The sequence below is a fragment of the Topomyia yanbarensis genome, chromosome 3 (assembly GCF_030247195.1).
Source record: "Topomyia yanbarensis strain Yona2022 chromosome 3, ASM3024719v1, whole genome shotgun sequence".
NCBI classification, from domain to species: domain Eukaryota; kingdom Metazoa; phylum Arthropoda; class Insecta; order Diptera; family Culicidae; genus Topomyia; species Topomyia yanbarensis.
Genome location: NC_080672.1, coordinates 379130199 through 379147690, shown reverse-complemented (window position 1 = coordinate 379147690; position 17492 = coordinate 379130199). Strand labels below are relative to the sequence as shown.

At 37.7% G+C, this 17492-nt stretch overlaps 1 protein-coding gene across 4 annotated transcripts in view; it reads right to left on the bottom strand.

Annotated features, from left to right (window-relative positions):
• LOC131694172 (homeobox protein orthopedia) overlaps positions 1-17492 on the bottom strand; it is a 158009-nt gene that overhangs the window by 95501 nt on the left and 45016 nt on the right. For 3 of the 4 annotated variants that reach the window (XM_058982650.1, XM_058982653.1, XM_058982651.1), the window contains exons 2-3: positions 13855-14039; positions 13616-13774 (exon numbers count right to left, since the gene is read on the bottom strand). In XM_058982650.1, coding sequence (XP_058838633.1) covers positions 13616-13774; positions 13855-14039 — 344 coding nt within the window. The remainder of the gene's footprint in view (positions 1-13615; positions 13775-13854; positions 14040-17492) is intronic. The other variant, XM_058982652.1, reaches the window with a different exon arrangement.

Below are 17492 nucleotides of genomic sequence, written 5' to 3'. Positions count from 1 at the left end.
GTGACCGCACTCTTTAACCCGTAACTCCGGAATCAGAACTCCGATCCAAATAAAATTCAATTTCAACCTATTACGATTTTATTTGAGTGTATCTTTGCTAAAATTGGCCCTGTCATCTCTGAATGGGGAAATGGGGCTTTTAAGAAGTTGGAAGTCAACTGTATCTAGTTTCATCACATCAGGATCGTTGTACCGCTAACAAGCAAGAAGTTTGGAACAATTTTAAACGGAACAATGTAACCGCTTACTATAAGTATTGTACAAGTAAAACAATTATGTGAAATACGTATCTTTAAGATCTTTTTCGCGTTGAATAGTATGCGAAATGTAGCTGCCAATTATATATTGGTATATTGCTACTTGTTTTGCGTGAATAGCCATAGTGTAATATCATGTCAATTGTAATTTATGATTAGATGGTGCAGTCAAACGAATCCTCGACACATACATTACAGTTGGAGGCAGAATACACAGCTTTAGCACAAAAGACAAAATAGATTAAGACATTTGATTCCAAATTTTATCTGTGTTTTAATTGCATAATTGGGATACCTCAGTGATAAGTCTTCTAAAGTAGCAATGTTCACCAATCTCTCAACAAAGATTAATACTTAAAATATTTACGAAACCATTTACGCAAAACAATCTTAAAAATATCCTGACGCACAAAACAAACCTTGCTAGCCTGAACATCGCAGTTCAAATGGTATGCACCCGGTTCTGCTATATCATTCCTCTGTATTAGCCTAGGTACTCTTCATACTCAAACAACACCATGTAACTATGAAGGTAAAATATCCGCGTGGTAATACTACTAGCATAAAACTATCTGTGCATTACATTATGCGGGTGCAGACAACAGAAACCTAAACCAGTAATGTGTTTTGGCCTGTAAATGTTTTGTCATCTTTTCAATTCCCAATGGAACATCTCTGTAATGTGATGCTTTACCAATTTAATGCTACTTTACATTTGTTTACAGCTGTTCATGTATCTCAATGCTATAGTACCTAAGAGGCCCCTAATTTCAACTTTTCATAATAATTAAATTGATTTTAGCACGGAAAACACTTGAATAGTTTTTATGGGTATGAGTGAAATTCTAAAATTGGACATTTAGATCTTGTCACGAATTTATGGCAATATGGCAAACGATATAATAGCTTTTGATTTGTTTTTTCCAACTTAAGATCGATTCAAATAATTTTATCATTTTGCTCTATATCTTCTTAAGCACGAAAACATGGGCATATTTCGAGAATTTTTCTTGACGTAATGAAGAGGTGAATCGAGATCTTGTTATTTATAGCATAATATCCCATTAGCATATAAGTATTGAATCACACAAAATACTTTTTTCGAGCAATTTCATCACAAGATGGCGGTTTTTTTGGAAGGGGTCCACGACCAGAAATCTATCTCCCGTAATTTTTGACTAAGAGCCAAAAATCAAAGTTTTTTCTGATTCCTTATGTCAATAGCAAGAGATGTACGTTTTTTCGATATTTTGATTTTACGCGAAATGGTGCACTTTTGATCATATACTTGTAACTTTTTGAAAATTGTCTTTGGGAGTGATTTGTTCCATTATTTTAAATCGATTTGTTCATTTCCTTCATTATGTATGGTATTTGTCATACAAATGCGCTAATTTTCTGTCAAAGACACAATCTATCCAGCAAACTCGCCACACAACTTTTCCTACAGATCCCCGCCATCAAATGTTTTAAACCTCAATAAACCGCTCGATAAACTTTGGCTTTCGCCTCAAGCTCGTACGTATTATCGACGACATAAATCAATCAATGAGGATCTTGTTTGCGACTCGAATTTACAAACCTGGTCACGTCTCTTGCACCCAACCAACCCGAGCCAGGTTTTTTTTTCTAACATTTTTTTTTTATTCCGCAAGGCAACTAAAATCATCCCTTCGGCTTTAGAACCATGCTCCCGCAGTGTTCTGCATCACGTTTTCCTCAAAAATCTCTCCAATAATTCAAGGTTATTTAACTGTGTAGCTTTAACTGGATCAGACCGGAGATGAAGCGACATGTGCTACTTGCTGTAGGGTGAGCGAAAAAAGACACAGCCCATCGTAGGATGAACTTTTCCAATCCACCTAATTACTGGGTTCAAGTTTTACTTTGTTCTGGAAAGTCCATGGTAAAAGGTTTTATCAAACTTGTATATCGATATCTACTGTTGGTTGGTTGGTTAATGAACCGCTGTAATTAGTTGTAGTTTTCCTTCAAGTAAACCCAGCGGGTGGATGAACAGGGTGATAGTTTGCTGAAAATTCCTGCTGTGCACAATTTGTCCTTTATGCGAAAACTTTATCCACACGTATGGAAATTTGTACTGCATTCCTCCGTAACGCAACTATCGTCCGTAAGCCATTTTCGATCTTATATTTTACTTCCCGTAAAACTACCAGGGATAAAATCTCAGTGGAGCTAGAAGGTAAATAGGTATATTTCCGGGGAAAATATCCTGCTTCAAATCGATGCCATCGGTATAGTCCACCCAACAAGGCAGCCTCCCTCCACCCAGTTTACGCAATCTAAAGAGGGACAAAAAGATTTTCGTGATTCGATTTTTATGATGTCATTATCATTTTATGAGCTTGCTTTCTTTCTCCCCCCGAACACCATCGGCGTTGATTGTTCATTTTGTGAATATACATAGATATATTCAACTCGGGGGTGACCAACATATCGCCAGCATAGTCTACTTCCGTCGGCAACGATGGAAGAGCAATTTTGCCAGTCGTAAGGATGCTGCTCCCCCTCCGGAAAACGATTTGTTTGATGATTTGATTGCTTTTCGAGCCGTAGGTGGTCATTTCTAGGATCGGAAGCCATTTCGGTTGGCAGTTAATTGTGACTGCGACGGTTAATTGAGAACGTTTCTCCACGGTGGATGCGTAAACTGGAAGGCAGAGATTACACATATTCGAGGATTTTTTTTAGTTTATCCTTCAGTATTTGCTGTTCGATGTCATTGATGTCACATCAATACCAATCATATCTGTTGACAGAAAACACTTCGGTGTCGGAAAATTAAGTTAACATGAAATATAATTCCTTCGAATCCCTTACCACAATTTATCCTCTTATTTGCATAAACATGACGTACGACTGCTTCCCTGTAATCCTTTTCCATTTTAGACGAGCCAAGCATCCACTCTGTTTGTGTTTGTGATTTAAAACAATATCCTAATGAATGTCTTGTGAGAAACTGTACGAGATGTGTCACAAATCTTACCCATAAATCCGCAATGACACGTGTTGTGTTGTGCCGCATTCATCCTGGTCTGGTCAGTCAGGTCAGTGCGGATGGGCGGAAGGAGTTGTAATTTTACACAGGAGTCCGAACTAACTGCTCGTTAGAAATTGATTTGTCTTAGTTATCATGAGAGCTGCCGAGAGCCGGGCTTGTCTGGTAAAGGCATGTGCAAGAATGGGGATCTTTTCTTGAAGGAATGGAATTGCTGTCCGTTGTCGTTTCTGTTAAATAATTTGAATCAAATAGTTGTTCCACGTCATGTTTTTATGCTGTATCGGAGTCTATTTAACTGTAAGAAAATCGTATTCGATTACGCTTCAATTTTACTGCACGGACTTTGAGACCAGCATATTGTCCATAAAATTAAGTTACTTGATTCAAACGAACAAAACTTTGTTGGTTTAGTTCGATGCATCAATTACCACGAAAGTATCGCATTGAAATCATTTTTGGGGGAATGTGGTGTGTGTGATACAGTAGATAGTATACAATTCATTTTTTTGGGTTTTTGGGCAGATAACAGATAGAAATATAGAGTTAAACGAGACTCTACCCGACCAGGAGAAAATAACTGGCCAATAACCCGAGCATACTATTTTCTAGTATCATACCAAAACCTGGTATTAATTGATTAGTAATACCTCTTTGAGGTATTAGGCAGATATTGAAGAAACATTCTTCAATATCTTTTTAATATCTCAATGAGGTCTAATACTTTTCTTTAGTATTATTAATGTATTCCAGTGATTTTCACAAATACCAATTCAATACTTTATTAAATACCTTCATACGGTGAATTTTGTTATTGGAAGGTTGAAAAGGTTTTGTTATTATTCAGGTATGATAATAACTCGTTTCATTATCAACTAGTTATTCGTAGTACATATCTCAGTTATTATTTCAGGTATTTTAACTCTTATGCAAGGCAGCTCATATCTTATTGTGGTGTTCAAGTGTTGGCTACTGTTTATCTGAATTTGGCATTCTGAAGTTATTTTCTTCTGCTCGGGTACTCATTTGCTTGTTTAATAGCAATTTAAAGTGCTCCTTTCACCTGGCGGCCATATTATTAGGATCAGATTCCCGTCCCAGTTGTTAATCATGACTGGCACAGAGATGCTTTTTCTTCTGTTGTTGATCGTTTTGTAAAACGTTCGCGCGTCGTTTTTGACCGAATGCTTCACTCTACCTCAGTGTGCACATTTTCTTTCCCATGTTTCTTACGTCGTCAATGAAGTTTTTCTCGGCCCTTTTGTTCCGACATGTAGCCGCTGCAAGCATTTGGCTTCTGGTCTGATTTTTCACGTCCGTCGCTCTTTGGCACTCACCACCGAACCATTCAATCCGCTGATTTCAACGTGTGCTACCCAATACTTGTGTAGCTACCTCGTTAAGCTATGACCGCGCTGCATTCAGACTATCTCATGATGGTCGATCTTCGTCTCGCACGAACCTGATAAGCAACATGTCGATACCGAGACTCTTGAAACAAACAAAAATATAACATTTATATAGCTTAATCAGCGTGAGTTTAATGCTGTCTTTTTGTTAACTTCGTGGTGGAGAAGGGAAGGGATACAATTAGTGGGAGAGGGAGGATGCATCGGGAATCATCTAACTTATTGTAGTATACGGGGTGGATGAAGGGAATGCATGTGGGAAGTTGGTCTGCGAGGGGTGAAAGAGGGCTGGTGGTTGAGAGCTAGGAGGTGGAGGGGTAGATGGAGGGTTCAAAACCGAACTTCATATTATACCTTCCACTTGAGACTAGGTTAGTGAAATTTGGTTGTCATCACCGAAGTGGCTTTAGATCTGGAATTTGCCTGGAACCCAGGGTCTTCCGAAATTATCGATAGTGGACAATACATTCCAATAATTTTTGATTCGCCATCAGTGAGCTTCTAGGCCTGCGAATCGAAGTAAATTGATGTTTATTTCAATAGATTTTGAACCTATGAGGTATTACAATTGTTCCAGTTTATATGAGAAATTCCTATGTGACCGCAATTACCAACCTGTAACCCAGGAACCAAAAGTTTGAACTGAATGAAATTCAATAGTAGTCAATGGGAGTATTATAACTTTTATTTGAAATCAAGTTTGTAAACATCGGTTAAGAGTTTGCTGGGAAATAGGTGTGACATTAGCTCGGAAACTTGGCGAGTTTCCAGCGGGCATCAAGATCTGTCATAGGTAACCAATGTGATCAAAACTACTTCAATTGGTCATTGGTGATCTAGACCCGCAAATCCAATTAATGTTGAACGTATTTGAATATGTATTCCATTATTCGGACGTCATAGGGTTACCAGTTTATATGGGAATTTTCTGTGTGACCACACTCTTCAACCCGTAACTCCGGAACAGGAAGTCCGATAAACTAAAAATTCTATAGCGTCTTATGGGAGCGTTATACCGTTAATTTGAAACAGAGTTTGTGCAAATCGGTTCAGCCATATCTGACAAAATTTAGTTGACAAACATATACATACACACACAGACATTTTGCGATCTCGACGAACTGAATCGAATGGGATATGACACTCGGCCTCCGGGCCTCGGTTTGAAAATCGATTTTTGGAATGATTGCACAGCCTCTCTTTATATGCGAAATGTAAAAAGAATGGCACCTTTTCAAAGTTACACATTTGAATACCTTTGAGCAATTTGGTGACAACATATTTTTACGAAATAATCCAACTAAATGACGTACAGCAACATAATCTATCGCCATGGAGTATCTTTCTCTGGGAACATCAGAAATTGTTTGTATTTTGCATCACGGGACATAACGTAGGTAAACAAGAGCACAAACCAGATGCATGCCAATACACCATCTACAGAACTTTCTTCGTTTGAAATTTATGAGAACTTTTTTATAAAAAATGTAACTTGCATTATCTTCGATTAGGGTACATAACATTAAATACCAATGCTATCATATGAAATAGCATGCGTTGTAGTATAGATCACCAAAAAATGTCAAATACGATATTTTTTATGTCTTGGAATATTTACTCAAAAAATAATTTATTTATTTTTTAAAGTATATATGTCACTTTCTAACGAGAGAAGCTAGATGTTCAGTATATTGAGACAAGTAATTCTGCTTCAAAATACCTGAAAGTATTTCCAAAATGATCTTAATGAAAAATCAAAACTGCAAAAGTTATGTGAAGATAATCATTTATTAAGAGACACCCTATATTTTTGGTAAATTTCTTGTAAAATGAAAAGTACACGACATAGAGTTCCAGTGTCTTCGACAAAGTTTTTTAAAATTTAAATTTCTGCAATTTTGTGGAAGACCGCAAAGCTCTATCTTGAAGCATTAAAAAGTATAATTTTCAGATTTAAAAAATAGAACTACCCTACCTACTATTTAAAGTATTGTAACCTGTAGAGCTATTTGAACCCACTATTTAAAGTATAGAAAAGTATTGTAAAGTGCAATATTTTATCATGAAAACGAAACTATATTTTTATTTTGTTCACCGTGAAAGTAATTTAAACATATGGGTCAATTGCGTTGCGTTGCGTGGCGTAAGCACGGTATACTTCGTAGATTGCAGACTGATGACTCTCATTTCCGGGCAGACTACTTGAGGAGCATTGTTTAGGAATTACAATTGGTTTAGTCCAAGTGAGAACCATCATTGCGGACAAGCATCTTTACCGTAACTTGGGACACGAGAAAGGAAGTGTTCGTGTGGTACTTACTTAACGGAAGGCCCCGACTCAGTGACACTCCTGTAAGTAACACGGATTGTGGAGTGGATTCGCCTTAAGCAAGCGATGCGACTGAGAATTTCCAGCATAAAAAGTTTGAATAGTTTATGGCCTGCAGGATACGTATATGCTCTGGATGTTAAGGCGTTTAAACTCTGGGTAACCGTTTATCGAGAGTTTGTTTTATCGAAAACAACTTGAACTCCGGACAGACGGCTGTCGGAAGTGCTATCGACAATATAAAATGGACCATATATAATGAGTTTAAAAGTGGTATTGTTGACCATTCATAAATTATGTCACGTAAAGATTACCCAACACTAACTAACCCTTTCTTATATTATCACGCTCTGTATCCCTTTGATCTAACTCGAACCAAATGATTTCAGCTTTTCCTTTTTTGTAGGAGCACATTACTGCCGCCACACGCACAAGTGTCCATGTTCTACGGAATTTCCTATATACATGGTACGGTCGTGCGTAAAACGGCCGATTGCGTCAAAGTACATGACGTGCTCCCAATCCAATTTATGTCACAATTTATCATAGCTCTGACCCCTAATAGTGTGGCAGAATTTATAATTGGTCCTTTACAGGTATTATCACAAGCATACAGAGATTCCGTAGTTTGAAATTTTCCACTTCGGTCGAGTAAACGTTGCGATATTACAATGAAGACGCGAAACAGAAAAAAATATCGATGTTGCGTTCCTAAACGATATAAATATCTTACACAAACCAAAAAACCCTCGTCTTCAAATAATAGTATGTACCTATTCTTAGTTCAGTATAATTGACTGACCATTTAATGGACTAAAAGTAAACCGTTAAATATAACAATAAAACATTTGTTCTTCCTGCTGAAATGATGGCCGCAAATTGGTAATTGGTTTTGATTTGATCTTGCGAATTGTCAATTCTCAACCCTCATACATGATTCATGTTAATTCTGGGAAACACTGGTTTGTATGAACAATGCCAACTAAAAAAAATCGACAGTTAAACAATGTTCATGGAGCTTTGTCGCAATTTTTCATCACGTTACCGCAATATTTTATTACTTAGTCACGATTTTTGATATTTTGACTTAGTAACAGGACTAATCCGGCGCTAGTTTAGTCCTCTCACTACGTTGGTGTCCGATTCTGATGAAACGAAGTCGTAACGCAAATTCCAGACCTATTTTAGTGTGATTTATGTTCATGATTTCAAGTTCTTAGTCACGAACTTCGTGCACGTTTTCGTGATATTTTTTGTTGAGCTCACTTTCCAATTTGACAGAGGGAGTAATGTTACTTATGTTCATGATATTGGGTACATTTAATTACTCTCGGATTTTTGACTGAGGCCAAAAGCGTTGAAATCTTAATTTGCTTTATAAGCAAAGTGAGGTTAAGTGTTCCATTTCCATGTACGCGCTAAATCATTGTTGAAAAGTCAAACTTAAAAAGAATGGCAAAGTAAACACCAAAGATGCGTAAAATTGAGACTCCGCCAAGGGCGCTGACGATTACGCTACGGCTCTGTTCGCGGCATCTTGTTTTGTGAACTATATCACGAACACGATTTGTGGCTCTATAATGTATTTTTGGTGTTCAACGCATCTATTACTAGTCGCTAGCAGGTGGATATAACTATATGATATTTCATGAACAAAATCCAAAATTTGTGAAATAGTTCACGTAAAAATTTCATGACCATGTGCAGAGTTGCATGAAATTGAATGTGGTCTAAATTCGAACCAGTTTACGAATACAAGAATAATAGAATTTGGCGAACTATCTCACGAGCACGCATGGCTAGGCGCAACTATTATACTAGGAAACATGAACCAGTTCATGAACACGTAAGCAACATTTCATGATTTTGTGAACTATTTCATGCACACGCATTGTCAGGCGTAAGCAACCAGTTCACGTTTGTATGAATATTATTTCATGATTTTGTGAATTATTTCATGATCACGAATGGTGAGTCGTGACCAATATGCTAGGAACCATACAATATTAGTTCACAGTTTACGAATACATGAAAAATATTAAATGATTTGTTTAACTATTTCACGAGCACGAATTATGGATCTAATTCGCTAGAAATCATGACTCAGTTGACGTATATATAAATAATGTTTTGTGATTTTGTGAACTATTTCACGAGCACGAATGATCATTCGTGACTATTACACTAGGAATCATGAACCAATTAATGAACTCATGAACAGTATTTTACGATTTTATGAACTATTTCACAAGATTCAATGGTCAGGCGTGACTGTTGTACTAGGAATCATGAATCAATTCAATAGTATATAAATAATATTTTGTGATATTATTAACTATTTTACGAGCACGAATTGTGAGTTGTGACTAATTTACCATGAATCATGACTCAGTTTACTTATATATGTATAATATTTTACGATTTTATGAACTATTTCGCGAGCACGGTAATTAATTTTGTCACTAATATATAAGAATCATGAACTAGTTCACGATGATCGAATGAATTCGTGAATCATATTTCAAGTTCCGTGTAATAGTTCACGAGAAAATATGTTTTGATTTTGCGAACTAATCCACAATCACGAAAACTGAATCCTGTTCAAGATTTAATAAATCATAAATCAGTTCACGTCATATAGTCGGGCTCTGTATAATGTTCTACTTTTGGCATTATGAATAGTGTTCAAAAAGTTGTTAACTAGTTCACGGACAGAAAATTGTTTTAGTAATGACATGGCAGGAACCATCACAGAAGTTCACAAAACAAAAACAAATATCTTCACTAATAAAAGCGTTATATGGGCGTTACTGAGGGCAATGGAACATAATTACAAAACACACAAGTTCTGTTCATGGTTTTGTTTTTGTAATGTAAAAGTGACTGTTTTAGAATTCATGGAACTATATTCAAGATTTTGGGAACAATTGTTTTCCGTGTACTGCTTCCAAGCATGAAAATTTATTATTATTAACTTTTAATTTATTTTATTTGCGTAATCACTTGTTTTTTTGTTAGTAAAATACTTTGAAATATTAAATCAGTTCAAATGTTATTCGAGGTTATCACAAGATTTTGAAATTTATTTTTCTATCATCGATTTTCAACATTTCCATTAGAAAAACTTTTTATACTCTAGAACCATCTTTATGAAAATTAGTGAATCAGTGAAACAAAATGAGTATTTTTAAGCCACCCTAATAATTCCTAAAGTTTATGTTTCATAACTAATATCAAAAATGGATTGAGCGTTCTAAATAAATAAATAAATAATAATAAATTTGCACTACCCTATTGAACAGAAAGGACAATTTCTCTTTGGTGGAGAACAATTTAGATAAAAAATATGTTTTCTTCATTAAAGATACAATTGTTTAAAACTATCTTTGAGCGTGAAGAACACAAAACCTATAACTAAATTAGTTATGGAACTGTGGTTTAGACTTCGTTTAATTTGGCTGTAGGTTTTGTGCTCCGTCAATCCGGCGCTTGCTTAGTCCTGCCCCTAAGCTAGTGTCGGATTCTGATGAGACGAAGTCGAAACGCAAATTTCATAACTAATTCAATTTCTCATGCTTTTTAGTAAAACAAAATAAATTCAGCGAATTAAATTTGCTTGAAATCAACATATTTGAACCTTTACAACAATGTCAGTGCAGATTTTGTTCTAAGATGCGACAATTGGCCGTTTGCTATGTTACTGATGAGACGAAGTCAAAACACCAAAGCCCACTTAATTTATGTTAATGTACTTAAGTTAGATGAGTTTGTTGTGATCATCTACAATGAAATTTTTTTTCTGAATTTCATTTTCTTTATAACGTAAGGTGTCGAACTTCTGAACTTCTTTGACCTATACACGGAAAAAAATCCGTTCATGAATTCATGAACAAAAGTTCACGATTTCGTGAACTGAACGATTTACGAAAACCGTGACTAAGTTCCTGAAATTATGAACAATAAACCTCGTATTCATGAAACTATTTGTATTTTCTAAGAACCGGTTCGCCCCGAATATATACATGGCGTTGCATTAGAATGTTTGGTTGGGTTACTGTTGTTGTTCCTTGGATATGTTTAGTTTTTGTTGGGAATCTTGTTCCTGATTTAGAAATACACAGTCGACAGTCAAACATTGTTCATGATTTCAAGCTCTTAGTTGCGATGTTCGTAATTTCCATTCACGTTATCGTGATAATTTAGTCATGAGTAGAGTGATTCATGTTCATGATTTCAGAATCTTAGTCTTGATTTTTGTAACTTCTGTTCATGTTATCGTGATATTTTAGTCATGAATAGAGCAATTCATGTTCATGATTTCAGGATCTTAGTCACGATTTTAGATATTTTTGTCACTAGTTGTGTGATTTGTGTTCATGATTTCGGGATCTTAGTCACGATTTTCGTAATTTCTGTTCATGTTATCATGATATTTTATTTTGAAGCTTACTTTCAAAGAGTGTAACTAATATTCATCATATTGGCAGTTTTATCATGGTGTTCGTAAATTATCTTCGCCTTATCGTGATCGATTATTTGTTGGTTACTAATGGTTTTTTATTAGGAATAACGTGACAATATGAACTGGATCTATAAAATAAGACTTATTCTCGAGATATCTGGTTCTGTGAACTATATCACGCACACTATATGGGGTTCTCAGTGCAGTTTTCGTTTTCTGTCCGTACATCACAATAGGTTCAAATGAATAACGATGTTCGAGGTTCTAATAGTTTTTATTTATATCTACTGCTCGTACCTATTACTGGAGGCTAGCAGCTGGGTATTTTATAAAAAAGTGCATGGAACAAAACTGATTCCACGAATAATACTCCAACTTTTGTGATAGAGTTCACGTAAAAATTTCATAACAATGTTGCATGAAATTGTACATGATTAGGGAAATCTTCTAAATATAACAAGCACGCAAATGGATACTAGATAGTTCGTAAATCATGTACTGGGAATTATGAACCAGTTCACAAGTACATGAATAATATTTCATGATTTCGTGAACTATTTCACGAGCACGGATATTCATGAAATAGGAATCATGAACCAGTTCACGAATACATGAATAATATTTTATGATTTCGTGAACTATTTCACGAGCACGGATTTTGGATCGTAACTAATATATTAGGAATCATGAACCAGTTCACGAATACATGAATAATATTTCATGATTTCGTGAACTATTTGATGAAAACGAATGGTAAGTTGTGACTATTATACTGGGTATCATGCACCGGTTCACGAATACATGAATAATATTTTATGATGTCGTGAACTATTTTACGAGCACGGATATTGGATCGTAACTAATATATTAGGAACCATGAACCAGTTCACGAATGCATGAATAATATTTCATGATTTTGTGAACCATTTCACGAGCACGGATATTGGATCGTGACTAATATTTTAGGGATCATGAATTAGTTCACAAGGATTGAATGGATTCATGAATAAAATTTCGAGTTTCGTGAAAATGTTCACGAAAAAATTGCCAGCATATTTTGATTTTGTGAACTATTATTCCTATAACTGTGAAAAAATCAGGAGTCAACCTTTGGTTTTTTTGAATAATTTTCACAAAGTTGTGAACTAGTTCTTGGCGGAAACCGTGACTGAAGTTCACAAAAGAAAATCAAATATTTCCTCTAATGAAAACGTTATGCGGCCTTTCTGAAAGGAAATTGAACATATTTATAAAAGCCATGATTTTTGGTCATGGTCCTGTTTTCGTAACGTAAAAACGTGATTGTTCCAGAATTCATGGCACTTTATTCATGATTTTGGGAACAATTTTTATCCATGTAGTATATCCAATACCCATTGACAATACGATTCGTACTAGTATCCGTTCAGGCAAGCACCATTACCCACGATGATAGAACACATCTTTTCCGATACCTCGCTACAATTCCCCACCAGACTGACTTCTCTCCACACACACCCAATCAATACTTGCCATCCCCCGGGGGACTTTCTTATTTAACACTTTGCTGCGAAGGCAGTCGACTTTGACAGCCCACCGTCGTCGCCGCCGCCGCAGCCAATTGCAGGGGACGGAACCGAAAACCGCTACGACGGTGTAGTGCTACCATTCCACCCTACCCCTGGTTTGTGCAACAAAACCCATCAGATCAAAAAGTCAACCAGCAGAAGACCATCAGGAACAATATAAAAGCATTAGTTACATTATTATCCTTTTTAGATTAGATACACCATCTGTAAACATTACGAACGAAAAACGCATCCCAAACTCTCGGCCGAGTAAAGTGATTTATCGCCTGCTCGGTGCGAGGGGTGAGTTTTATGTAAAATCATTGCGCTCCATTAGGGACTGGCTGTATAAACCGGCTGTATAAAGGAGGCGCTAGCTGCGTGATTTTCTGCTCGCTATAAGGAAGTGCACATTTCGGGTGTGGTACGTTCGAAAACAGCTGATTTTTCTATCACTTTCCACGCAATCAATAACGAATTTTCCGCTGCCAGATACCAAGGAACCCGTCAAGCTCGCAATGATTGACGTTTTTATTGCGCTCGACGAAATGGCTCGTGAATATTTAATGAGGACACGCTCAGAGACACCTACCTGTACACGCGACTCGGTCAGTCCGATCCGCATAGCAATTTCTTCCCGCATGAAGATGTCCGGATAGTGGGTCTTGGAGAAGCACCTTTCCAGCTCGTTCAGTTGGGCCGGGGTAAAGCGAGTCCGATGCCTTTTCTGTTTACCATTTTTGTCGGTATTCTAGGGGAAAGTAAGAAATATGTTCACTTGGATGGAGGTGACCGGGCCGGAGCGCACACAGGACGCCTAGCTACATTTACCTGATCCTGGTGGATATTGTGGGGTTCGCAAAGACCTCCGCCGCCGCCACCAGCAGACCCGCTGCTGTTCACGTGCAACCGATTGCCATTGCTATCCGAACCAGCCGAATTTGGAACCGACCCAAAACTGTTGCCACCGTGCAGCGAAGTGATACTCGCCTTCGGCAAGTCACACTCCTTTGGACCTGCAGAAAAGAAACAGAAAGCGGGAAATCCGAATGTTACTACTAATTGAGCATATTGATTTTTATGTTCGAGTGTCCATCGGTAATGAATAGCCCAACAGCGCTAATTAGTTAAAGCCGGCCATCCAAAACACCCGCTCCATGCCAGACCATGGACCAGAACACAGGCGCAGTCGATTCTCATTACTTTAATGTCAACCTGTTCCGCATCGAAAAACGTACGACACACTCCGATGAAAGCACAACTTTCAACCAGAATAGCGAAAATGCATTTCGTTCCCCGCTATCCCAAAAACTTTATCCGGACTGCTGCCAACAACTTGGAAGCGCCTGACATCAACAGACACTTGTTCCGGTTTACGGTGAGCTTCACGCTGCTGCTGCAGGTATTCGGATGTGCAGTAGCATCATGTTCATCGCCACGCCGGAAGATTTCCCTGTTCCGATAAAACGCTACGATAAATGTATGTGCTCGTGCATACCTATGCATGTATCAGTGAGTGTGAATCGATTTGAACCCGCCAGCTTCAGGACTACGCTAGGACAATATTCGATCCATAGTCACATACCTACCTATATACGGCAATGAAGGTGGTAACGGCTACGACGACGACAACGGCGACGTTCATCTACATAAAACGTGGCAGCATAAAATAGGTTTTAATAAAATTAAATTAAACATTATCACCGCTTTCAACGGTTGTTTGCAACGTGCTCTATTCGGAGGGGCCGATGATGATAGCGCTGTTCGTCGTCTGAAAGGTTTTTCACACCTCGTGCCGTGCTACAAAATGGTGGTTATCCGACGGTGTTTCGTATTGATGAAATTTTGTTCTGTGAAGTGAACTTGGTGGCAATTGGGCAAGTTTTACTAGAGACATTACGACTATCGCGTAACAAAAATATAAATAAAATTTGTTAGAAATGTTCTAAGCTTTCAGACGCACAATGGGTCCCCAAAATAAATAACAAGTATGTATAGTCATTATTGCAATGACTCTCTGTACTAAACTGATCAAGGTCAAATATCCGAGAGGCATTTGGTGGAAAGCCGTTTGACCGAATACCACTTGGGAGAATGGGTTATCAAGTTGAATACCGTTATGTCGAATTCAATTTTTTCTATGGTCATTTGAGACTCAATCGAACGCCATAAGGGAGACCGGGGTAGTAAGTTGGCGGTATGTATGGAGAGTGTTATATCGTCGTTTCCGGCTGCGCAGAGAGCGGAAAATATGGTTTCGATTGACTTTAAACAAAATCCTCTTCGTCCTTTCAACTGTTACTAAAAGTGAAACTGGATCTTTATCTCAAGGAAGTGACACGTACAGTTACATCACAAAAAGTAATGTTTAAAAGTTTAGACCAGGCAGAAAACGTCATTGCGAAGAGCAACACGGTGTAGAATATGACAACGTTAAAACCAAGATCCTGGAGTGTGTCCCACACCAAATTGCATCACGAAAAAAGCGCAAGAGAAAGCAACCCGTCTCTTGAAACTTCGGGTAGAAGTAGTTTAGAGTGTTTTATTTACTTTGTATTTTTATCGCTCTCAGTTTTTAGAGAATTGGAAAGAATTAGATCACCCAAAAAGCAACGTCGCGAGTTGATTTTGCGCAAGCACCTAGAACATCCTCAACTCTCTCATCGGGACATCGGAAAACAACTCGGAATCGTGCAGTCAACGGTGAGTGTATGATTAAACACATTAAACTACCAAACTCTGAGCATCAACCGGAAGGAAAAATACGATCATAATGGACGTTCTATTAGCGATTAAGATCACAAGCGTATAGTGAAAGAGTTTAAGTGGAATCCCAATGTTTCGGTCAGAGATGTGGCCAAAAAGTTGAATCTGTCCAAGTCCTTCATTCAGAAAGCCAAGGACCGGGTGGGATTGCATACGTACAAAGTGCAGAAGGCTCCAAATCGTGACGAACGGTAAAATACGGTATTGTGGGAAAGTCACGGGCTCGAAAATTGTACACCCAGATGCTTACGAAGCCTCATTGCGCCAAGGCAGACTTCCGGCAGCTTCTGGGGTTACTGTTCTTCCCATCCAGTACAAGTTTGATGATCCGGAGGAAGTAAGGAAGCAGAAACTTTTAAAGTTTGTCAATAAATACATGATTTGGCAAGCGATCTGCTCATATGGCAAACGGAGTGCGGCTTTCCTGACTATCGGGACTGTATACGGCGAGATATACCTCAAGGAGTGTCTACATAAGTGTCTGCTTGCTTCAACACGAGGGTCTTCTGGCCGGATCTGGCTTCGTTCCACTATTCAAATGTTGTACTGGTGTGGTATGAAGCCAACGGGGTCACTTTCGTACCCAAGGACATGAACCCCCCCCCCCCCCCCAACTTGTCGGGACTGAGGCCCATCGAAAAAACTAGGCAATTGTGAAGCAGGTCCTTCGGACGAATCCCAAGGAAGTCGAATCTGAGGAAGACATGAAGAAAAAGTGGGGTTTCGTACAGAAGAAGCTGCATCCAGATGTTGTACAGAACCTAATGAGTGAAGGTAAGCGTATGGTGCAAGCGTACGGTTATGGCATTGAAGTTGAATGAAATAAATAAGCCAAAATTTTTCTAATAAGTTATATTTTATTGTCTGAAAGTTTGAATAGGATCGGCTCATTAGGTAATTTTCTATGGCGTATTTTCCGTGATGTAATTTGATGTGAGACACCCTTTATGTGGATAACGATAAAAGGGAGGGATTAACACGAATTTACAACAGTGACCCGCAAGAGCAAGAATTAAATAAGAAATTCCGACTTCGAACATCATGAAAGCTGTACCGGTCAAGCCATGAACATGAACGACGACGCGAGAGAAGGTAAATAGGTTAACTCCCAAGTTGTGATGGATAACACAATAACACAGCTAATATATTACCGTCAAGAAAAAGGTTGTCAACACGCAACATCATGCTACACCCACAAGACCGTCCCGTCCGCAGTTACTTTGTGTTATTATCTTAGTTTTTACATAATGTAAAAACATAAAAGTACAACGACTAAGTTATGCTAACGCATTGATTCGTGTTGAATATAATAGAAATGAATAGGTATAAAAATCGATGGGGTCGGCAACAACCCAGGGTGATTTCGAAGGGGTCCGTGATAAGAAAATGGTTGAGAGTCGCTGGGTTATTGGATTCTTGGTTGCTTTAGGGATACACCTACGTTGTGTAACCTCTTTGGATTTAGTATACAGGATGCGCCATCTGGATGTATCCTATTTCAAGATTGAACAACTTCGCCATTTTCCAGACGATTTTTATAGATAAAAACCTATTTTAATCCACCTAGCGGTGCAATTGTGCCTTTCTCAATCATGAACACGTGAATGTTTGCGTTGTTTATATTCATTAAAAGCTTTCAAATGAATATATTACATTTTATTATTATACATGACATGACAAATATACAAGAAAAAATCACTATT